General features: G+C 40.5%; 1 protein-coding gene across 2 annotated transcripts in view; it reads right to left on the reverse strand.

Annotated features, from left to right (window-relative positions):
• The window catches only part of CLSTN2 (calsyntenin 2), a 608,534-nt gene that overhangs the window by 360,571 nt on the left and 223,174 nt on the right, over positions 1–24,789 (reverse strand). For both annotated transcript variants that reach the window (XM_043595270.1, XM_043595271.1), the window contains exon 2: positions 23,264–23,386. In XM_043595270.1, the coding sequence (XP_043451205.1) occupies positions 23,264–23,386 (123 nt within the window). The remainder of the gene's footprint in view (positions 1–23,263; positions 23,387–24,789) is intronic.

The following is a 24,789-nucleotide window of genomic DNA, read 5'->3' on the forward strand; positions in this document are numbered from 1 at the left end:
ACCTCTACCTATGCCACAAAAGGTTGAGTTGGGATCCTAGACCTCCACCCTCATGAGGCTGTAATGAGGTATACCCCAATATCTTGGCCAAAGTGGTATCAGAGAAGATCAAGCAGGCAGCTGGGACTTTCATCCCAGTAGCCCACTACAAGGATCCTCCTAAAGTGTCAGTGAATACCATGTAGGGAGCCTGGCTGTCCACCCTCACCTGACAGTAATGGGGAACCCTTTACCCTCCCCATGAGGGTGGTGTCAAAAGAGGCCTAGGCGAGAGTCAGGACTTTCATCACTGTCCAGCTGTAATGAGGCCATCTCCACTGCAGTGTCACTGGAGACCACGTGGGAAGCTGAAATTCCCACGCCCCAACCATCAGTAATGAGGAGGCCCCCCACTCAGATGTCATTAAAAGCCATGTACAGAACTTGGACTTCCACCTCTGGTTGGCAGTAAAGGGGTAGTACTGCCCCATCCCCTATTGGAACAGTGTCAGAAAAGTCAATTAAAACAGAAGGTTTAAATAAGATCCAGAGTCTCAGAGAATAATATAAAATTTTGCAAGTTTCAGTAGAAAATCACTCATTATACCAAAATCCAGGAAGATTTTAAACTGAACAAACAGACAATCAATAAATGACATTGATGGGATAACAGACATATGAAAATTATGTGACAAAGATTTTAAAGTAGTCATGATAAAAATGCTTGAATGTTCAATTGTGAACATGCTTGATTCAAAATAAAATATAAAGCCTAGCAAGGAATTAAAACACTCAGCAAAGAAAGAGAAGATATAAAGAAGAACCAAATGGAAACTTCAGAATGGAAAAACACAATAAATTAAATAAAAAGCTCAGAGGATGGGCTCATCAGCAAAATGGAGGAAAGGATCAGTGCATTAGAAAAGAGAGAAATAGAAATACCCAAGCTGAGCAAGAAAGAGAAAATAGACTAGAAGAAAGGAAGGAAGGAAAGAAGGAAGGAAGAGAGGAAGGAAAGAAGGAAAAGGAAAGGAAGGAAGAAAGGAAGACAGGAGGGAAGGAAGGAAGGAGGGAAGGAAGGAAGGAGGGAAGGAAGGAAGGAAGGAAGGAAGGAAGGAAGGAAGGAAGGAAGAAAGAAAGAGAGAAAGAAGCTTCTGGGACCTGCAGGACTGTAACAAAAGATTGAAAGATTAATATTTATGTCATTAGAGTCCGAGAAGGAGAAGAAAAAAAAAGAGCAGTGCTGAAAAAAAAAAAAAAAGTACTCGAAGAAACAATGGCTGAAAACTCCCCTTTTTGACAAGAGACACAAACCGATAGATTCAAGAAGTCTAGTGAATATCAAACAGGATACAGTTAAAGAAGTCCAAGGCAAGGTGACATAATTAAACTTCTGAAAATAAAAGACATAGAAAAAAAAACAATGAAAGCAGCTAGAACAACACATCACCTATAAGGGAAAAGCAGTTAGAGTGACAGTAGATTTCTAATCAGAAACCAAGGAAGTTAAAAGGAATTCTTTTTAAGAAAAGAACTGTCAACCCAGAATTGTATATCCAGAAAAAAATATGCTTCAGGAGTGAAGGGGAAGGCAAGACATTCTCAGATGAAAGAAAACTAAGAGAATTTGTCACCAGAAAACCTATTCTCCAGTAATGGTTAAAGGAAGTTTTTGAAATAAAAAAGAAACTGTAAAAGAGGAAACTTTGGAACAGCGGGAAAAAAGAATATGATAAGCAAAAATATGGATAGATACAATAGTCCTTCCTTCCCCTTTTGAGTTTTCTAAATTACATTTGACAGTTGAAGCAAAAGTTATAACACAGTCTGATATGGCTCTAAATGTATATAAAAGAAATATTTAATACAATCACACACAGGGAGGCTAAAGGGAATAAAAAGAGGTAAGGTTTCTCTATATCATTTGAACTAACAAAATAGTGACAGTAGTGGATTCTGATAAGTTATGTACATACACTAGCGAGAACAACCCTTAAAAAAGCTATACAAAAAGATACACTTTAAAACACTATAGATCAATCAAAATGAATTCTGACCAAAGGCAGGGGAGAAAAAGAAAGATAGTTTAAAAGGAGAGACCACAATAGCAACAGAGATTTTTTTTTTAAAAAAAGCAGAGAAAACATACAAAAATAAAAAAAATAAATGGCAGACTTAAACCCTAACATATCAATAACTACATTAAATGTAAATGATCTAAGTATATCAATTGAAAGACAGAGACTGGTAAAAGTTTAAATCCAATATACCGTCTATAAGAAACTAATTTCAAATAAAATCATAGAGGTAGAGTGAAAGTAAAAGATGGAAAAAGATATATCATGTAAGAATTAATCAAAGGAAAGCAGAGTAGCTATCTTAATATCAGATAAAGTAAACCTAAGAGCAATAAAAAAAATTCCTGGAGACAGAGACTGACAATATATAATAATTAAAAAGTCAACCCACCAAGAAGACATAGCAATCCTAAATGTGTATGCAGCTGCAAGATATGTGGAACGAAAACTAAGAGAAAAAAAGACAAGTTAATAATTATAGTTGAATACTTCAACAGCCTCCTTCAATAATTGATAGAACTGGACAGAAAAGCAGTTAGGATATGAAAAAAATTAACAACACTATCCACCAGCAGAAACTAATTGACATCTTTAGAACATTTAACCCAACAATAGCAAAATGGAAATTATTTTCAAGTGCCCACAGAATATATACTGACTGAGATAGATCCTGGACCATAAAACAAGCCTCAGAAAAAAAAAAAAAAAGTTAAAAAAACTGAAACCATACAAAGTATGCTCTCTGACCACAAAGGAACCAAAATAGAAATCAACAGCAGAAAGAAAACAGACAAGTCTCCGAACATTTGGAAACTTAGCAACACAGTTCTAAATAACTATGGCTCCAAGAGGAAGTCTCAATGAAAATAAAACTAATACATTGAACTACATAAAAATACACCACATTAAAATTTGTAGGACACAGTTAAGGCAGTGCTGAGAAGGAGATTTATAGCATTAAATGCCTACATTAGAAAAGAGAAAACATCTCAAATCAATAATTTAAGTCCCCACCTCAAAAGACTAAATAACAAAGCCAAACAAGTGGAATGAAATAAGTAATAAAAATAGAAACAAAAATGGGGCGCCTGGGTGGCGCAGTCAGTTAAGCGTCCGACTTCAGCCAGGTCACGATCTTGCGGTCCGTGAGTTCGAGCCCCGCGTCGGCTCTGGGCTGATGGCTCAGAGTCTGGAGCCTGTTTCCGATTCTGTGTCTCCCTCTCTCTCTGCCCTCCCCTCGTTCATGCTCTGTCTCTCTCTGTCCCAAAAATAAATAAACGTTGAAAAAAAATTAAAAAAAAAATAGAAACAAAAATCAATGAAATAAGAAATATAAAAACAATAGTGAAAGAAATCAATTAAATGAGTTGGTTCTTCAAAAAGATCAATAAATTTAACAAACCTTTACCAAGTATGCCAAAAGCAAAAAGAGAGGAGACATAAATTACCAGTATTGTGATTGAACTGTGTATCATCACAGACCCTTATAGACATTGAAAGGATGGTAACAGAATACTAAAAACAACTCTACACACATACATCTGCAACTAATATGAAATGGACCAATTCCTTGAGAAATACAACCACACAACCTACCTCTACTTAACCCTAGATGAAACTGATAATTTGAATTGTCTTATAGCTATTAAGGAAATTTCACTTATCATTTTAAAACTCACACCAAAAAGTTTTCACTGGATGATTCTACCAAATGTTTATAAAAAAAATAATGACAATACTACAAAGTCTCTTTGAGAAAACAGAAAAGGAGGGAACATTTCCCAATTCATTTTATAAAGCTAGTATCACCCTGATTAAAAAAAAAAAAACAGATAATGACAATACAAAGAAAATGACAGACTAATATTGCTCATGAATGTGAATGAAAAAAGCCTGAGTAAATTATTAGCAAGTCAAATGCAGGAACCTATAAATAAAATTATACACTATGACTAAACAGGATTTAAGGAAGCAAGGTTGGTTCAATATATGAAAATCAATCAATCCATCACCATATAAAAAAAGAAGAAAAAAGATATATTCGTATAAATTGATACTGGAACAAAAGAATTTAAGAAAATCAATACCTATTCTTTTTTTTTTTTAACAACAATTCTTGATTAAAAAAAAAAAAACTCTCAGAAACCTTGAAACAGAAAACTACTTCAACTAGCTAAAACTCTACAGGTTACATTCATTATGCTTATTGGTGAAATGCTGAATCCTTTTTCCTAAATCAGGAATAAGGCAAAAAAATCTTCTCTCCTTTCTATTCAGTGCAGTAAGACAATAAAAGGAAATAAAATGGTTTCTAATTGCAGACTGCACGATTATCTGTAGGAGTCCAGCAAGGTTGGAGGATATACACATAAAAACATAAACATAAAAGGACAACTATATGTCTCTATAGCCGAAATGAACACATGAACAACAAAATTAAACACACAATACCACTTACAGTCACCAAAAATGAAATGTTTGGGTCTAAATCTAACAAAGCATGTGCAGGATTTTTATGCTAAGACTAAACAACATTGATGCAGGAAATAAAACTGAAACAAATGAAGAGACACAGCATGTTCACAGATTGGGAGACTCAACATGGTAAAAATGTCAATTCTCCCCAGATTGATAAATAAGTTTAATTCAATTCCTGTTGAAATCTCAGGAGGATTTTTTTGTAGATGTAGACAAGATTATTCTAAAATTTATAGGAAACATAAAAGAAACTAGAATGGTTTATACAATTTTGAAAAAAGAAAAGTAAACTGGGAGTCATTCATTTATTTACCTGTTAAGACTTAAATACTTGCAATAATCCAGACCGTGTAGTTCTGATGCAGTAGACATATAGATTAATGGAACAGTGAAGAGAACCCAGGAATAGACACATACAAATATGCCCAACTGACTTTTCTTGGCAAAGGTGCAGGAGCAATTCAATAGAGGAAAGATACACTTCATGAATTTGCATGTCATCTAAACAGGTACAAAGAGATGGAGATCACCCCATGCATATTTTCAGATCACAATGAAACTTGAAATCAACCATAAGAAAAAATTTGGAAAGCCTTCAAATACATGGAGATTAAAGAACATCCTAATAAAGAATGAATGGGTTAACCAGGAAATTAAATAAGAAATTTAAAAAACACATGGAAGCAAATAAAAATAAAAACACAGCAGCCCAAACCCTTTGGGATGCAGCAAAGGCAATCTTGAGAGGAAAGTACATTACAATGGAGGAAAGATACACTTTTAAACAACAAATGGTATGCAACTGAATATCAATCGGCAAAACAAAAAAAAAAAAAAAAAAGGAAGGAGGAGGAGGAGGAAAAAGAAAGAAATCTCAACCTAATATAATCTTATACAAAAATTAACTCAAAATGGATTATTTACTTAAATATAAAATGTAAAACTACAAAACTTTTAGAGAAACACATTAGAGACACTTTAAAATCTAAGGCAAGGCAAAAAGTCCTGAAACTGTACACCAAAAATTCAATCCATAGAAAGATAAACTAGACTTCACCAAAATTTTAAACTTTCGCCTTGAGAAATACCATGCTAAAAGGATGAAAAACAAGTTATACAATGGGAGAAAATATTTACAAACCAGGGATCTGACAAGGAACGAGTATTTAGAATATGTAAAGAGCTCCCAAAACTCAATAGTAAAAACACAAACAATCCAATTATAAAGTGGGCAAAAGACATAAGGAAACAATTCATGGGATATGATATACACATGACAAATGGACACATAAAAAGATATCTAACATCATTAGCTACTAGAGAAATGCAAATTAGAACCACAATGAGATAATGCTACATAGTTAATTGAGTGACTATAATAAAATATAGGGATAGCATCAAATGCTGGTAGGAATGCAGAGAAACTTAATCACTCATACATTGCTGATGGGAAAGTAAAATGGTACAGCCACTCTGGAAAACAACTTAGCAGTTTCTTAAAAAACAAAACACTGCAACCATCATCCTACCCTACAATTTTACTCCTTGACATTTTTTTCCAGGGAAGTGAATACTTACATTCACCTAAAAAGAAATGGAAAAACATTCCATGCTCATGGACTGATAGACTACATATTGTTAAAGTGTCAATACTACTCAAAGCAATCTACACATTCAATGCAATCCCAATCAAAATTGCACCAGCATTCTTCTCGAAGCTAGAATAAGCAATCCTAAAATTTGTATGGAATCGCAAAAGGCCCAGAATAGCCAAAGTAATATTGAAGAAGAAAACCAAAGCGGGAGGCATCACCATCGCAGACTTTAGCCTCTACTACAAAGCTGTAATCAGCAAGACATCATGGTATTGGCACAAAAACAGACACATAGACCAATGGAAGAGAATAGAGAATCTAGAATTGGACTCACAAATGTATGGCCAACCAATCTTTGACAAAGCAGGAAGGAATATCCAATGGAAAAAACACAGTCTTTTAAACAAATAGTGCTGGGAGAACTGGACAGCAACATGCAGAAGAATGGAACTAGACCACTTTTTTACACCATTCACAAAAATAAACTCAAAATGGATGAAGGACCTGAATGTGAGACAGAAAACCATCAAAACCCTAGAGGAGAAAGCAGGAAAAGACCTCTTTGACCTCAGCTGCAGCAATTTCTTACTCGACACATCTCCAAAGGCAAGGGAATTAAAAGCAAAAAGGAACTATTGGGACCTCATCACGATAAAAAGTGTCTGCACTGTAAAGGAAACAATCAACAAAACTAAAAGGAAACTGAAGGAATGGGAAAAGATATTTGCAAATGACATATCAGATAAAGGGCTAGTATCCGAAATCTATAAAGAACTCACCAAACTCACCACCCAAAAAACAAATAATCCAGTGAAGAAATGGGAAGAAGACATGAATAGACACTTTTCCAAAGACATCCAGGTGGCCAACAGACACATGAAAAGATGCTCAACATCACTCCTCATCAGGGAAATACAAATCAAAACCACACTGAGATACCACCTCACGCTGGTCAGAGTGGCTAAAATGAACAAATCAGGAGACTATAGATGCTGGTGAAGATGTGTAGAAACGGGAACTCTCTCGCACTGTTGGTGGGAATGCAAACTGGTACAGCTGCTCTGGGAAACAGTGTGGAGGTTCCTCAAAAAATTAAAAATAGATCTACCCTATGACCCAGCAATAGCACTGCTAGGAATTTACCTAAGGGATACAGGAATGCTGATGCATAGAGGCACTTGTACCCCAATGTTTATAGCAGCACTTTCAACAATAGCCAAACTATGGAAAGAGCCTAAATGTCCATCAACTGATGAATGGATAAAGATATGGTTTATATATACAATGGAATACTACTTGGCAATGAGAAAGAATGAAATCTCACCATTTGTAGCAACATGGATGGAACTCGAGGGTATTATGCTAAGTGAAATAAGTCAGGCAGAGAAAGGCAGATACTGTATGTTTTCACTCATATGTGGATCCTGAGAAACTTAACAGAAGACCAGGGGGGAGGGGAAGGGGGAAAAAGTTACAGAGAGGGAGGGAGGCAGACCATAAGACTCTTAAATACTGAGAACGAACTGAGGGTTGATGGGGGGTGGGGGAGAGGGGAAACTGGGTAATGGGCAGTGAGGAAGGCGCCTGTTGGGATGAGCACTAGGTGTAGTATGGAAACCAATTTGACAATAAATTATATTTAATATAAAAAAGCCTGTATACAAATAGTTACAGCAGCTTTGTTCATAATAACTAAAAACTGGAAACAACCCAGACGTCCTTCAGTGGATGAATGGTTAAACAAACGGTGGTACATTTATACTGTGGAACACTGCTCAGCAATAAAAAGGATAGACAGGTAACAACCTGGATGCATTTCCAGAGAACAGTGCTGAGTGACAAAAGTGCTAATTCTAGAAGGTTGCTTACTGGATGATTCCATTTATATGACATACTGGAAATGACCAAATTATTCAAAGGGGGAACAGATTAATGGTTGCCAGGAAGTTAAGGAGGGAGTGGGTGGGAGGAAAGTAGGTAAGACTATAAAAGGGTAACAAAAAGGATCCTTGTGGTGATGGAAATGTTCTGTATCTTAACTATCAATGTCAATGTCATGGTTGCGATGTACAATGGCTTTTCATGGTGTTATGACTGGAGGAGACTGGGTAAAGAGTACACAGGGTCTTTCCATGTTATTTCTTATAATGTATGTAAAACACAATAAATTGAAAATAATGTGATTTTTAAAATTTTTTTTTTCAACGTTTTTTATTTATTTTTGGGACAGAGAGAGACAGAGCATGAACGGGGGAGGGGCAGAGAGAGCGGGGGACACAGAATCGGAAACAGCCTCCAGGCTCTGAGCCATCAGCCCAGAGCCCGACACGGGGCTCGAACTCACGGACCGCGAGATCGTGACCTGGCTGAAGTCGGACGCTTAACCGACTGTGCCACCCAGGCGCCCCGAAAATAATGTGATTTTTAAACAACTTTTTAAAAATTATTTTTTAATGTTTTTTGTTTTGTTTTGTTTTGTTTTGTTTTGTTTTTGAGAGACAAACAGAGACAGAGCATGACTGGGGGAGGAGCAGATAGAGAGGGAGACACAGAATCTGAAGCAGGCTCCAGGTTCTGCGCTGTCGGCACAGAGCCTGACGTGGAGCTCGAAGCCACAAACTGTGAGATCATGACCTGAGCCAAAGCCAGATGCAAACCAACTGAGCCACCCAGTCGCCCCCCCCAAAAAAATCAACCTTCTTAAAATAAATTAGCCAGCACTGACTAGCAGCTGCCTCTTTCCTTAGGTAAGGAAACTTTTCCACTACCACAAAGAATCTCTCTGGATTGCCACAGTCCCCTCGGGTCCAGATCTCTGTACACCAGTCATCTTCCTTCACTGGCTACATTGAGTGTGGGAGTAGTGATCTGGGAAACATACTAGCTGGGGTGGCTTTGCTCCCAATTACATCAGAGGGCCACCAGGAGTCAGTTTTAGCCCCCGCAGTGTGCAATGTGGGCACCATGATGAGACTTCCCTGAACACCAGCGTCTTCCTTCCCTACCCCCATGCTGTGAGCAGTAGGTTGGAAGCCCACTCAATCCTTTCAACTCAAATTAGCAAATATTTACTAAGAGCCTCTAAGCTAGGTTGTATGCCAAGACATAAGTATAAACAAACTCGCTCTGGTAGGAGGAACAGATAATTCAATAGATTGATTAAAAGTACTGCAGAACTCAGCTGAGGCCAGGAGCAAATATGTCAAAAGCAGTAAGAGAAGGTGATAGGTTAGCTTAAGCACATAATATGATATCAATCTGTCTTTCATTCATTGCACCAATTTTAATTGAACACCTACTCAGTGCTAGGTGCTAAGGGACACAAAATGGATTCAGACTCTGCTTGTCAGTTGAAGCCCAGTGTGGCAAGTCCCGTGGCCGAGGGAGAACTCATCATGGGAACCATGAGGATGCCACTTAGAAGAGTCTCCTTTACATGCTGTCAGTGGAGGAGTCCTGGTGGGGTGGACGTGATCCTGATAAGGGGCATGTGGAATTATAAAGCCCCTCTAGCCACTCCCCTGCTATCTGGCTATTCACTCTGGCTTGCAATTGGCTCAGGCCCCTCTCTGTAAATGAGGTTCACACTCATTTAGAGTGATGCCTGATGGACTGTGTGTGGGGATGACAGGAGAGGTGAATGGAGAGGGCCTGTGAAACCATGTAGCTGGCAGCAGTGTCTTTCCTTGTGAGAGGAAATAAAGTGCTACAAAAGAAGGAACTGAGACAAGGGCAGAGTCAGCAGGGGTTACCTAAGTGGAATATCACTTATAGCATAACTCAGTCTGGTATGTGAACCCATCCCTTAGATATCCTGGGAGTACCCATCCATCTCTGGAAAGGGAAGAGTTTACGGTAAAACAGAAAGAATTGTAGCATTGGGAGTCCAAACAACATTTCTGGGAAGCCCTGAACAAGAGTTGGCCTGAAGAGGAAAAAGGCCATTTTCTCCTGGGCTGGGAGGGAGGTGATGAAGGGGAGTGCCACATGGGCTGACCCGGGGCCTCTCATTATCATGGTGGACATGGAAGGAAAACATCACAGCAGCAAGCATCTGGAGGTGGGCAGTGATGGAGTGCCCAGTGGCAGAGGCTGAGATAGAAAGCACCCCAAATGGTATGGCCAGCCCACCACCTGTGAGGCAGAGCGGCACAGATGGCCTAAGTGCTAACGTGACAGACAACTGGGAACAGCACCAAGGTGGGTGGTCTAAGGGCAGGCCTCAGTGAGTGTTACATCTGTTATCCCACCTCTTTAGGGACTCTGAGAGAGAGGTACACAAAAAGAGAAAGGGTCAAGGGGTGCTCTTTGTGCAGTGGACTTAGGGACAAAGAGCATAAAGCTTTACCCTTGCAATCCACAGCCTGATAGAGCCAGGAGAAGGGCTTTGCTAATGTTCCCACACTTCTGAAATCTGTGGGGTTTCTTCCTTGCCCTTCAAATTTTGCTATTAGTATCGTTAATGTGCAGAAATACCTCCTGCCTCACTGGGATTTACCTTTGCACTAAAGAAAAAGAGGAAGGAAGGAAGGAAGGAAGGAAGGAAGGAAGGAAGGAAGGAAGGAAGGAAGGAAGGAAGGAAGGAAGAAATGACGGATAACACAGAATATTGTGTTTTAATGAAGTCCATGGCCACCCAAGCCAACCATTACAGACGATGTCATTTACCATGGCACTCAGCTGGAACTTAGATAAATAATAATAATTTTTAAAGTTTGTAGATCATATTGAACTTGGCTTAATAGGCCCTCTCTCCAAACCTCTGAAAGGATGGCTCATAAAAAAGTAATTAGTTTATATAGACTGTCAAGGTTCATGGGGGACAGCTGGCCTTTGATGCCTCATCTGTGATTACAGGCAGCTACAAGATAATAAAATCGAGCTCTGAATTCACGCCAAGGTATTCAGTGATCTCACGCTGGACACGATGCCAAGCAGAACGAACTGTAAATGCCTGCTCTACTCCTATTCTTTGCTTTGGAATCTCTAACAAGTCTAAGACATTTAGGACTTGCATTCATAGGCCCCAAATTCCTATTAAAGTAAAACCATTGACCTTACGAATTCATGTTCATAATTAATATTTGTGATGGGCTCTGATTCCAGGCCTATTCAATATGGCCACTGTTGTAAGCTGTGGAAATGGCTTCTGGAGAAGGGATTTGAATCAGTATTAACTTGTCTAAGCTTGGCTATTAAACAGTCCAATTACTGACAGTTGGAGCTGGTTTTCAATCATCATTGATTTCCCTGTGATGATCACCAGCTACTGCTTTTTATGAGGATTTCTTCAATGTTTTCAAATTCCCTGCTCGTTCTTCTCTATGCTGCCCACTTACCTGAGCATTCTTGGGTTCATTTTTCTCCCCTAGCTCATACAATGCCCCTTCCCTCAATACAGAAAACCATATTAACAGGTGGTTTTCATTTGGCCTCTTTGCTTTCCAGGGACAAAGAGGCAGAGTCATCTCAGCAGAAAGTGGAGATACAAGTGCAGCAATGAAAATAATCTCATGGAAATCCAAGATCACCTGGACACCAGAACCACTTAAGAATGGAAGCCATGGTTCCAAGAGCAACCACTTAGACCCTTCCCTCCAGGCACATCTGTTTCTCCCTAGGACCAGCTGCTTCGCCTCAGTTGGCTGACCAAGGGCTTGCCTCAGTCTACTGACCAAATCATGATTTGCACATATCACAGAAGCTTCATTCATAATCCTTGCTCTCCCACATGGTCCCTTAGCACTCAAAGAGGAAGCCAATTGGCCTGTGTGACCTCTTCTATCCAGGTAGCAATCACAGGCTGTAACTAGTTTATTCATTGGCTGGCCTGAGCTATGTGCCCACTTCAGGTCCAATCCCAGTCGGGGAGAGGGTCTGGGTCAAGTGGCCTAGAATTTGGCCATGAGGGGCAGTGAGTGAGAAAGCACCATAAACATGTTTGCATCACATCTGCCAATAAGGCTATAGATTGAGAGTCACTGATTCCCCAGGATGTGTTTGGGCTTGGAGCTTTGATGACTATGTCTTATGAATTGTTTCTCCAATAGAAATAAAGGTATGTTTTTTGTTTCATTTTTTTCCCCTGATTTATTGTATGCGGAGCCCTGGCTTTGGAGTTAAGTTTGACCCACTGTCTTTTGCTAATGTTGGACAGAATCAGGGACACTAATGAGGAGATGAATGAAGCTAGAAGTGTCCCCAAGGACTGAGGCCAGGACCCTGTGCCCACTCCTGCTGAGTCCACTAGCTTGGGATGGAGCAGAACCAAATGATGATGATAGGGAACAATGGTTAACAGGGAACTGTAGAGAAGGGTAGCCTGGGAGCCACTCCTAGGGAACAGAATCACCCTCAAAATGGAGGGACCTGGCAACATTTTTCCAGAAGGATACAGGATTGCTAGAGATCAGCCCAGTGATTGCTGTGTGCTTCCCATTCTTCTTCTCTTTGAATGGGAGGTTGTTGAGGTTTCCCTTCCCTGAAAATTGGGGTGGGGGTGGGGAGATAACTTATCCTTTTAGCTAACAGATTTCTGGACCAAGAGACCTGCATCCAGACCTGAGGAAGATCACAAAATCTTGGCCTCAAAGCCAGATGCCATGATAGGATGCACTTTTGAGGATCCTAAAATAAAGTGAGCATATTTTCTATGAGAAAGGGGTGTGAATAGTTGTGGCCTAAGGGCAGGCTGTGATGGAAGGACCACACTGATGACCCTACTTGTCACCCCTCTTTGCCATTGGCAGTCTGCTATGACGCTGACTCTGGGCTTGGCCATATGATTTGCTTAGCCAGCGGGACAGTAACAAACCTGTCCCAAGTAGCTTGCCAGGTAGTTGCCAAATCTTGCACAACTATGTGCTCTTTATGCTCTATATACTCAGGCTGGTCTGCCATCATGCTTGGGCCAGCATTCCAGAAGAATACATGGGGAAGAACAGTGTCATCCAGTCAAGGCCACTCTAGACAAGCCAGCCTACAGCCTACCCACCAGCCCACAAGTACCTGGACAAGCCCAGCTGGGACCAGCTGAGCCTGGCTCACGTTAGCAGAGCTGTCCAACAACTACCCCAAAACTTGGGATCATCTTTCTTGAGAAAGAATTAATGGCTGATTTTTAATGCTCCTACATTTTGGGGTGGTTGTTGCACAGCAATACCTTAGCTGAAGACACCTGGTTAAAATTACAATTTTATCATCACTACTGTGTTCTGAGCAAATTACAGAATCTGGTTTAGCTTTAGTCTCTCCTTCTGTAAAAAAGAAACAATGATAGTGCTTCCTTCAGAGGACTGTTGTAAAAGTTAAATGATACAGTATGTGTGTATCTAGTACATATGATAAACTACCTAGTACAGTGCCTGGCATGTAGTCAGTGCTTGATAAATGTCAGTTAATTTCCAGTGCTGTTGCCTGCAAGTTGCTTTTTGTACAAGGATGTACGACTGAGGGGACAAGTAGGGGCTGAAATCTGCCTCTTTCTCCGTTTGCCAAGTCATGTGCTCTAGTGTGGGACAGTGTCCATATGTAATAAAGAGCACCTGTTTCTAATTTTCACAGTTACCATATGGGCTGGCACCAGTCCTGCTATTCTTATTGATTTCATTGTCCACTTTTCATCCTGTTTTAGTATAATACTGCCATTAGCTCCAAATCCCAGAAGACTTGAGATTCTTACCTTCAAGGGCTTTTCTCAAGCAACCTAGTGCCAGTACTCAAGCTTTCTATCCTAGAACTCCACATCCTTCCTGTTGGGGTGACCAACTCACTCCAGTTTACCCAGAACTTCTTGGTTATAGCAATGAAAGTCCCATGTCCTAGGAATATGGTTTGAATCCCTAAATGTCCCTCACTTTTCAGCCTAAATTATGGAAAATGACCCACAAGTAATCACTAATTCTCCCTTAAACATTAGTTTGAACTGGAGTGGGACCCCTGCAGTAAGCATTTATCTGGGACTCCCACACTCTTCTTTTTCCTTGCCTGGCCAGCCCTTGCTCATGCCTTCCTTCCTCTGTACTTTGGCTCCTAGTCCCTCCTCCAGCCATCCTGACACAGTGTCCCCTCAGCACCTGCCTCTGACCACTAAGCATGAGAAGAGGTTATGTGACTGCGCTCATCAGGGACTCAGGTGCAGAAGAACCCTGAGCAACTAGGCTCCTATGGAGACGCCTGGGACTCCAGGATTAAGCATGGATCATAATGGAGAAGAGGTGAACAGTACAATTTTCCAGATGAGATGGGCCATCCTAGAATGAGTTGCCATGAAGCAAAAATATACACAGCCTTCAGCATGAGAGAAGTGAAAACAACAACAACAAAAGGCCCAGTGACTGGCGATATACAGACAGAGAGCTTTAGGGACACTGAGATAAAGTCTGGGGCGGGCAAAGAGGATAATTAACAAGAAAGAAAATTCAGGGCAAAGACCCCAAACGCATGGGCAGCAGAGAATCTGGGAAGCTCCTTTTTCTCCCTCCAGCAGAACAGTTCCACCATAGAAAGGGACTACCGACCTCCTCTGTGGCAGGAAAGATGTTCACTTCTCTACTCAGCAAGGCCAGAGCTTTGTGTCCCAGGCCCTGGGAACCCGAGGGTTATATATGGAAGGCCCTGTCCAGTGATGAGATCTGCCTCCAGAGCTTCCTGGCCATCAGCAGATAGGAGGGAGGGGTAAAAAGTGTGAAAGGGAAACACCAGAGTGAATGCACTGCTCATGGAGGGGTAACCAAGAAAAAGACCCAAATATGCCCCCATCACTGTCAAGGCTGGAAGCTGAGAAACTGGCTGAAAAGAGAGCACCAAGAACAGAGCTAACTCAATACTTTAGTTCCAGGGTGAATGATATGCCAGGTCTTCTTCTCTCCCAGTGTGCCTGGTAGACCCCTCTGCCACCAACAGGACCGGGCCCACGGGTGTGGTCCAACAGGCCTTGCTGCTCCTGGGGACTACAAATGGATGCTGTCATGGTGGTCCTCCCCAGAGCATCCACTTGACCCGGTCTTCTGGCTTATTTGCTGGTTGATGTGCCCTCACCCTGCAAGTTTTTCCCAGCTTTAAAGCAACTTCTGTACTGTCCTGATGAGTTCTCAAATCACACCTTGCCTAAAACTGGAAACCCTTAGATGACAGTCACTATGGTGAGGGAGAGGGTTCATTACAAGGATAGAGGCTCCGCCACAGGCTGTGGACAGGTGTGGGAGCCAGTCCAGTTTCTACTCCCCTGTTTATCCGGAAACACACCATATGCTCGAAAATTGGGCGATCACCGATCATATCGGCAAAAACATCTGACAACACAATCTCAATCTGTCACTGAAAATAGAACACATCTGTTTTTTTACCGTCTATGAACTAAACCATAAACATGAAATCCTGACTCCTATGTTTATATAAGAAAGGTATTTCTACAAAGTTGCCCATGGCAATGTTATTTTTAATTGGAAAAACACTGTAAACAACCTAAATGTACAAAAATAAGAGAACGGTTAAATAAACCACGAGAGGGATCTATGAAGTATAATTTTGTACTCTACTCTTCAGTAATATTTTAAAATATATTTTAGTCAGCTTGGAAAAGGTCTATGAAAGATGAAAACACAAAGACTCTGAACCAAGTAAACTATGATCCAAATTAATCAGAACTGTGTATTAATATATGAACAGGAAAAGGTCTGGCAGGGTCTTAGGAGTGTAGGTTAATTTTGTTTTATTCTTTATTCTTTTTAGTAATTGTCACATGTACTCGAATTAACAGACGTTGATCCATGTCTTTCTGGTCCTGTCTATTCTTTTTTTTAAATGTTTATTTATTTTTGAGAGAGAGAGAGTGTCAGAGTGTGAGCAGGGAAGGGGCAGAGAGAGAGACACACACAGAATCCGAAGCAGGCTTCAGGCTCTGAGCTGTCAGCACAGAGGCCAACAGGGGGCTTGAACTCACGAACTATGAGATCATGACCTGAGACAAAGTCAGACGTTTAACTGACTGAGCCACCCAGGCGCCCCTGGTACTATTTATTCTTGATTCCAACTCTGTTAGATCCGGGGCAGTTACCCAGATTGTGGATTCCAGAGAATCCACAGTTCTCTGCAAGGACTGCCAGACTGGCTTCTGGCTGAGGCCAAGTAAATGCTCAGAGACCAGGGTGGGACACCAGGGGGCACCCTGCCTCTGGCCCACAAGAATGACCCCCCCCCCCCCCCCCCCCCCCGCACAAACCACCTAGAACACAATCACCATCTACTGTGAGGCTGATGTAGGTGGCTCCTTGGCTGCCAGGGTCAGCCCTCAGAGACCCTGTGGCAGGGAAGGGCACTGAAGATGGTGGGTAGCCCTGAAGTGGCTGGGTGAGGAATGAAGCTCAGAGGTGGTCATTCCATGGCATCCCATGTGGCACTCAGTCCTGGACCTCTTTCATGGTTTTTTGTTTTTTGGTTGTTTTTGCCATTGCCATGAACTACCTACTTATTTATTTACATTTTTCTTTAAATTGGGGTTTAAAAACACCCAAATGACTCTATTTTTAAAAATAAGCCCCCAAAACTGAAAAGCCAGCAATACTTGTCTCAAAAAAAAAAAAAAAGTAAGAAAAAGAAAAAAAGAAAAAGGAACTTAAATAAAACACGACAGAATGCTATTAACATTCTACCTCAACAGTGTGGCCTATGGAATGCTCTGAGAAAGAGCTTGTGCCTTCTTTGTCAGAGAGAGGGATTAGCAAATGCTGGAGAGGTGCTGAGCCTCGCCAACTGCCTTTCTCCTTGACATCATCAGAGAGATTGAAAAAGAACTTCAAAGGGAACAACCCGCAACGGTAGGCCGCATTCCTTAACGCTATGTCCGGGTACCATGTCAATCTTCGACTGCCAATGAGACATGTATCCACCACTGGACAATGGGCAGAGGGGAAAGAAGGCAGGACTTGGAGTCTGAGCATCTGGGATTGAGTGATAGGGCCGAGCCATCCTCAGCAAGGTAGCCCTGAATAGTTACTTAATGTTTTTTCAAGTTTCAATGTCCTCATTGGCAAGACAGAATCACGACAGCTGACCTTCTTGTTCCACAGAGTTGGTGTGAGGCTTGGATATAATTTTGTGTGTGCTGTGGCTGGCACATGTGTGTGTGTGTGTGTGTATTTGTGTGTGTGTGTGTTTGTGTGTGTGTGTGTGTGTGTACGTCTCTAATAAAAGAGCATATGGTCTGCAATAATCCAAACGTGTATCTTGCAACTAATGGATTACTCCACAGGGATAGAATGCAGGTGCAATGCGAGGAAATACATTCCCACCAACGATTTACAGAGTTCTGCACAATTCACAAACTACTTTCACTACATTATTTAACTGATTGTCCCGACACTGCCACATAACCAGTCCAGGAAACCTAGCTGGATGGGTGACTGTATTAAGCCTTTAAAACAAACTCCAAACTCACTTTTCTCCTCCCTTTAATATCATTATCATCGATTATAATTCCATCATCGTAATCAGCCTAAAATAAATAAAACGTTGTGGCTTATTGGTGACACTAAGAATTATACCTACTTTGATTACTCTCATTATTATCATTGCTAGGATTATCAGAACTGTGGCATACTGGACCTCTACTGGCTGCCAGGGAGTGCGCTAGGCACAGGACATTAGTATTTTATTTAATCCACATTAACCCAGATGTAGATACTGTGTTTACCCTCATTTTAATTATGAGAGAACTGCCCCTCAGAGGAGTTCAGTAACTTATATGAGACCACACAGCTAGGAAATGGCAGAATGTAAATATTCAGCAATGTGTATCTGTCAAAGCCTGTGGCTGTTCACATTCCGCGTTCCCCTACCACCATAAGAGGCAGGGGCTGCACAAGCCCTCAGGGAGGATCCCTGCCATCAGGGACCTAGGGGGCCCAAAGCACAGAAAGGGCCGTGGGCAGGTCCAAAGATAAGGGGACAAATAGGTGGGCAAATGCTGAGCAGCACAAGGAGGGGCAAATGGAGCTAACCACAGAGAGGGGAGAATCTTCCGCTCCAACCAGCTGATCCAAACAGGCCAAATCGCATCCTGGGCAATTTTCCAGGCAGCCTTCAGAGAGTCACCCAGCCTGAGAAGCCAGCCAATTATGCCTGATCACTCTCTGCTGCTCTGTCCTTACTAAAGACAAGTCCAGACTGGCCCAATGTAGACAAATGAACAGTTCTATTATCTCTGAAAGGCAATCTAATTCCCTTCAAATTTAAAAGTCTCCACAGTTTCCTAACAGGCCTCAGTGGGGCTCATGTAGAAATTAATAAGTTCACAGCGTGCCTAGCTTGCTTTCATTATCATTTTTTTGCCATGCAATGGACAGGATTTTCATTATTACTCAAGGATTTTTCTGGATCTGATTCTCTAAGAAGGTCATGTCCACCGGGCCCAGACACTGGGTTGAGAACTGAGTTAGGTTTAATGGATTTGACTGACGTCTGAGAGAGGATGATTCACTGACTGAGAGTTGATGACACCTCTAGTACTCAGTGGGGGCAGGGATCGAAAGGCAACATCACTGGGAAAAAGAACTCGGAGAAAGTGGTGAGAAGTCCTGGGCTCCAGTCCCAGCCCCATGGCTGGCCTGCCCTGAGATGCTTGGGATCTCTTTGAGTTGGGTTATCTTGCTATGAAATGGGCACAGAAGAGGATATGGAAAAAAAAACCCTCAAATTTATTAAGCTTCTATTATACCTCGAATCACTGTAACATTCATCATAGACATTCTTTAAATTTAATCAAAACAACAACCTTGGAAAGCTTATATTATTTTACAGATGAAGATGGTGAGGCTACTGTTACTGGTGATTGCACCACATCATCTAAATCACACCATTAGAATAAGCCATAAAGGGGCCAGGGAATGAGACTAGAGTGGTAAGAATAGGACTGCAGACTCATACGACTATTCTGGAAAGGAATTTAACATGTTTCCAGAACTTTAAAATGTTTGACCTATTAATTCCAATTCTGGAAATCCATCCAAATGATAGAATCAGAAATGCAGACAATTATAATAAAAAAGAATTATAACAGATTATTTGCCTATCACCTCATACCTGTCAGAATGTTTATCTTCAAAAAGATGAGAGATAAAATGTTGGCGAGGATGCAGAGAAAGGAAACCTTTGTGTACTGTTGGTGGGAATGTAAACTGGTACAGCCACTATGGAAAACAGTATGGAGGATCCTCAAAAAATTACAAACATAAATACCATATGATCCAGCAATCCTACTTCTGTATATACATCCAAAGGAAATAAAATCAGGATTTCAAAGAGATATCTGCATCACTATGTTCATTGCAGTATAATTCACAATGGCCAAGATATGGAAAACAACCTAAGTGTCTGTCAACGGATAAACTGATAAATGTATAAAGAAGAAAATTGTATAAATAAAAAAAAGTGTATAAATAATACTCTATTATTAGTATTATTCAGCCATGAGAGAAGAAATTCCTGCATTTGTGACAACATAGATGGACCCTGAGGACATTATGGTCAGTGAGATTAGCCAGACATAGAAGACAAATACTGCATGATCTCACTTATATATAGAATCTGTATGTGGAATCACTTATATCACATATATGATATCACTTATATGTAGATTCCCTTATATGTGGAATCAGCTTTAAAAAGTCAAACTCAGAAACAGGGAGTAAATGGTAGTTACCAGGCACTGGGGGGGGGGGGGGACTAGGGAGGTGTTGCCAAAGGGTAGAAAATTTCAGTTACAAGACAAATAAGTTTTGGGGATCTAATGTACAGCATGATGATTATAGTTAACAACATTGTTTTATATCCTTGAAAATTGCTAAGAGAATAGATCTTACATGTTCTCACCACAAAAAGGAAATTGTAATTATTTGAGGTGATGGAGATGTTAGATAACACTATGGCAATAATCATTTTTCCAATATAGATGTTTATCAAATCAATACATTGTACACCTTAAACTTAGACAATGTTGTATGTCAACTGTAATTCAATGAAGCTAGAAAAAAAAGAATGGTAAGCTACAGAATATTCATTGAGAAGGACATCACACAGCCATTTAATCAGTTGCAGAATTAATATTTAATGAAATGGTATATTTTCATTAGTTTAGTGGGAAAAATAAGTTGTTAGTAATTGTAATACGAGGAGAGATCACAATTTTTGGAGGAAAAAAAGAGTAGAAAAATGACTGGAAGGAAATACACTAAAATGTTAACAGAGGCTCTCTCTGGGGGTAAGAAAACATATTTTTCACACCTTTTTGTGTTTTACTATATTTTTCACATTTTCCACAATCAACAGTTATTGTAATAATCAGGAAATATGCAGGAAAAGCTATTCTATGTCCCTGAATTTGCATTTATATGCAAAATGCAATGATGACTTCTATTTAAGTGAGTGATATTTTATGTAGATTTTTCTAAATTTTTTTTTCAAAGAGGGAAATCACAAAAGAAATGAGACAGAGCAAAAATGTTATGGATGGAACCATCTCCCAGCAAGCTTATGGCTCACCTCACAGGCTAAATTGGAAATAAAGACCAGTGGGAAAGGGGTGGAAAACTGACAATGCACAAACAGTTGATAAGGGGGGACTAAAAGCTACAGTTGACTTCAAGAACTGATGGAGCTGGCAGATATGAATTTTTCAATTTTATGAGAATGATAGGGATCTGAAATAAATCTTCAGTATTTTCTTTTTAAGATAAATGTTTTAAAATAAACGTCTGCAGCATGGATGGATGGTGAGTGCCTGTGTCCTGTCTTAGAGCTGATCATAAATAACACTGAGAAAAATAGCTTTGACCATTCCAAAAAGCACCTTTATTTTGTACTCTGAAGAGCTTGGAAGATTATATTTTGATGCATTAAGCTAGATTTTTTTATGCAGCTGCAAATATCAAGGAGCAGAGAAATTTTCTTCAAATGGGAATAACTACTCAGGGCTTGGCTTAGAAGCAAATCTTAGTTTCAAGATGTGCCTGAAAACCAGTGGGCATATCAGATGGTCAGAATACAAATTCAAGTTTGACGGATTTATGGTTTATGAAACACTTTGGTGAATCTTCAGGTGAAGTTATTAATTGTCCTGCAGTCCCATAAACCAAGCAAGAGAAGTAATCTTTTGTAAATCCAAACTTCCAAATATCAGATTTGCTTAAACTGTGCCCCCCCTCCCCCATTTTGGTCTGTACCTTAAAGAGCTTATAACTTTATGGTAGAACAGTTTATTCAACAACTTCAGTTTCCTAGTTCACTATTAGAGGAGAACAGGGCTTCATTGAGGGTAGACATAATAAAGAATCAGACACATCCCTCATCTTTTAAAATGTTAGACGCACTACACTAAAGTAACTCACTTTTACTTCCTGCTTCATGTATCACTGGTTTTTTCTGTCATGTTTCAAAGAAGAGTCACACACTTGAAAGGAAAGGCGAATGAGAGGACCTGCTTGGTGGAAAGACCTATGCACACAGGCTGCAGAGAAGGGGCTGAGGGAAGCCAGGAGCACTTGCTCAGCCTAGACAGGGAAGCCATGACTCAGCTTTGCATTTCCTATCTGGTTCATCAAGATAAACCAGAATCCTGCCTTCTTACATTAAATCTCCCAATTTTTAAATATTGTCTCCATTTTGTTAAGCACACAGTGCATTCCAAACCAAACATTTCCATAACCCAAACATTTTTTGCTAGTGCTTGTTTTAAAATCTCATTTCTAGGAGGTTAAGAATTGCCGATTCACCCCAATATCATCTAATTATATCCAAGAAGGGGATGCTTTGGAATAGTCTCAGGCTGGCAAAGAAGGTCTGGGAAAGATAACTCCTCTTTTGTGGAAAAGACAGCATGGGATTCACACTTCCGAGTGGAATTTGGTTGAGCTGGAAACTTTGAGGATGGCTGGAAGATGTAAGGAAATATCCCCACTCTAAAACACCATGCAAGTCACAGTTAGGTGCCCTTGGTGGTAATCAGTCTAACATGAAATAAAGATAAAGCTTCTTCTGAGAGTCAAGAGTATCTCCCCGATGCTCCGTAAGAATACTTATGGGTTTATCTTCACATAACGCTGAATTTCCCCCATTGAACCCACCCCCTCACTCCTCACTTTACAATGTTCTGGAATGAAAAAGGGGCCTTCATAGAGCTTATCTCTTAGAAGTGTGAAAGAGCCATTTTTTTCTGCCCAAGTAGCTCATAATGTAGCAGACAAACTGTCAGAAAAAAATAGACTTCATCATGGTGAAAACCTCAGCATGGCACCCATCTATCATAAAGCAATCTTCTAGAAATCTTGAAAACCTTCGTTAAATTTCCTGTCTTTCTCCTGACAGTGATAAAATGTTAACAATATTACTCATGATGCAGGCATCTTCAGAAATTTTTTGCCCATTCCCTCCTGCCCCTACCATCAGCCATCCCCTTCTCTTTGCCAGAGTCTGTGGAAATGTGAGACATAGCCATATTTTTCACACACTGGTCCAGAGAGCTGGTCCTTACAGGAGGTTAGAGAAGGAAGTAGTCATTATCTTGATGATAATGAGAAGACTCTCTAGCCACAAGCTGCAGAGGGCAAAATGGCACTGTCTTTTGATTCCTCCGCCAAAAGCCACACCCACTGTGAATCTCAAGGGCACAGCCCTCTCCTATCGTGAGCAAATATTTCTTGGTCCTTTTTTTCTTTCCCTCTTCTCTTGCCAAGCTACCAAACTGCAATTCTTCACCTGTCCATGATATATGGGTAGTGGGGACAATGGGTCACACACTTAATCTGTCGATAGGTCATCTTTCAAGAGGGAAAATTCCCCTATGGACCTTACTAGCCCGGCTTTTCCAACTCCAGAGGCCACTTCAGCAATATACCATCACTCAGAAGAAGAAATAAGGGTCTTGCACTGGAGGCAATACCAAAGGAAAAAACCATAAATCAGAAATCAGAACCACACCAGAAGTCAGAAGAGGCACAGAGCTTTGAAATCACAGACTGATCATGAAGAGATGCACAGAGGGTGACAAGAGCTATAGACAGCCTGAGTCTCAGCTCCATGGAGGCTTCCTGACATGTTTAAAAGAGGGCTAAGTGCAACCATAATAAGCCATCATCTCACCTGCAAAAGGAACTGGTGCATCTTTATCCAGGGCTACAAGTGGTGGGTCCAAAATCACTGTGTCGTTGTTCTCAGTTATGACTCCGTGATATGAGGTCTCGATCCATGGCTTGTGCTTGTTGACTGGAACACAATGGAAACAAAGATTGACTTTTAAGATCACCACTTGAATAGCTCATCCATAATGATATTATTAATAGTGCACATTTGTCCAATCATATGCTCTCATCCAACAACCGCATGAGAGACAAAGAGCACGATGGTCCCATTTTACACCTAAGGAACCTTCAGAGACGCGAGGTTCAGAGAGAAGTTCAATGAGGCACACAGAAAGTTGGGCAGCAGATTTTTGGGCTCCAAGACCAGGGATCTTTCACTTGACCCAAAACCAACTATTTCTATTCCTGGATGCCCAGTGTAGATAGCTACTGTTTAAAAACTGACTGAAAGCTTTAATTCTCAAATGCTACCATCTATTAATAGATGTTTCAGGGTTAATATTCATTATCAATCAATGAACTAGCAGGTCATGGCTGTGTGCTGGAATTTCTGACCTCGACCTAATCTATCATTACAAATTGTTACTGCATTTTATATACATACATATCTGTATATGTACCAACATATGTGTAAAGATACAATAGACATTTGAATGCTTTCTTATCACTTAAAAACTGTGTCTATCTTAATGGTCTAAATTGCCTAAGAAGTTTAAGTTGCTCTTTAGTAATTTTACCAGGTGAATAACACATTATTTAATGGAAAATTAACACACATCAATTACATGCTACTGGTTGAATTATGGCCCTGAAAAAAAAGAGGTTAGAGTCCTAACCTCCAGTACCTTGGAAAGTGACCTTATGTGGAGAGAGGGTCTTTATAGGGGTAATCAAGTTAAAGTGAGGTCATTTGGGCAGGACTTAATCCAAAATGAAGGGTGCCTTATAAAAAGGGGAAATTTGGACACAGAGACAGACACGCATACATGTGAGTGCAATGTGTTCTGTTGCCACCAGCCAAGAAACTACCAGAAGCCAGAAGAGACACTTGGGACAGATCTATCCCTTGTACTTTCAGAGCAAGCCTGGTCCTGTCAACAACTTGATTTCAGACTTCTGGCCTCCAGAACTGTGAGACAGTAAATTTCTGTTGTTCTAAGCCATAAAGTTAGTAGCACTTTCTTAAGGCAGGCCTAGCAAAGGAATACAAGATACTTATGGTCAACAGCCACACATAAAGGGCCGAGAATTTAAATAAGACTTGAGCTAGGGTTGGTGTAATATTCCTGTGTGAATACCCCAACTCTGTCAATTCCATCTCCTTTTTTGGTTCTGGCCCTGCCATCACCTCTCTGCATGCCTGTAGTGGCCTTCTGACTGGTCTTCCAGTAAGAAGTCCTATCCCACTCCAATTCATCCTCTACACTGGCATTAAGAATAATATCCTGAAACATTAATCTGATTCCTCAACTGTGATCTTCTTGGTTTGTCCTTTATTCCCCTACATACACTCACACAAGTCTGAGG

This window comes from Prionailurus bengalensis, chromosome C2 (genome assembly GCF_016509475.1).
Source record: "Prionailurus bengalensis isolate Pbe53 chromosome C2, Fcat_Pben_1.1_paternal_pri, whole genome shotgun sequence".
NCBI lineage: Eukaryota > Metazoa > Chordata > Mammalia > Carnivora > Felidae > Prionailurus > Prionailurus bengalensis.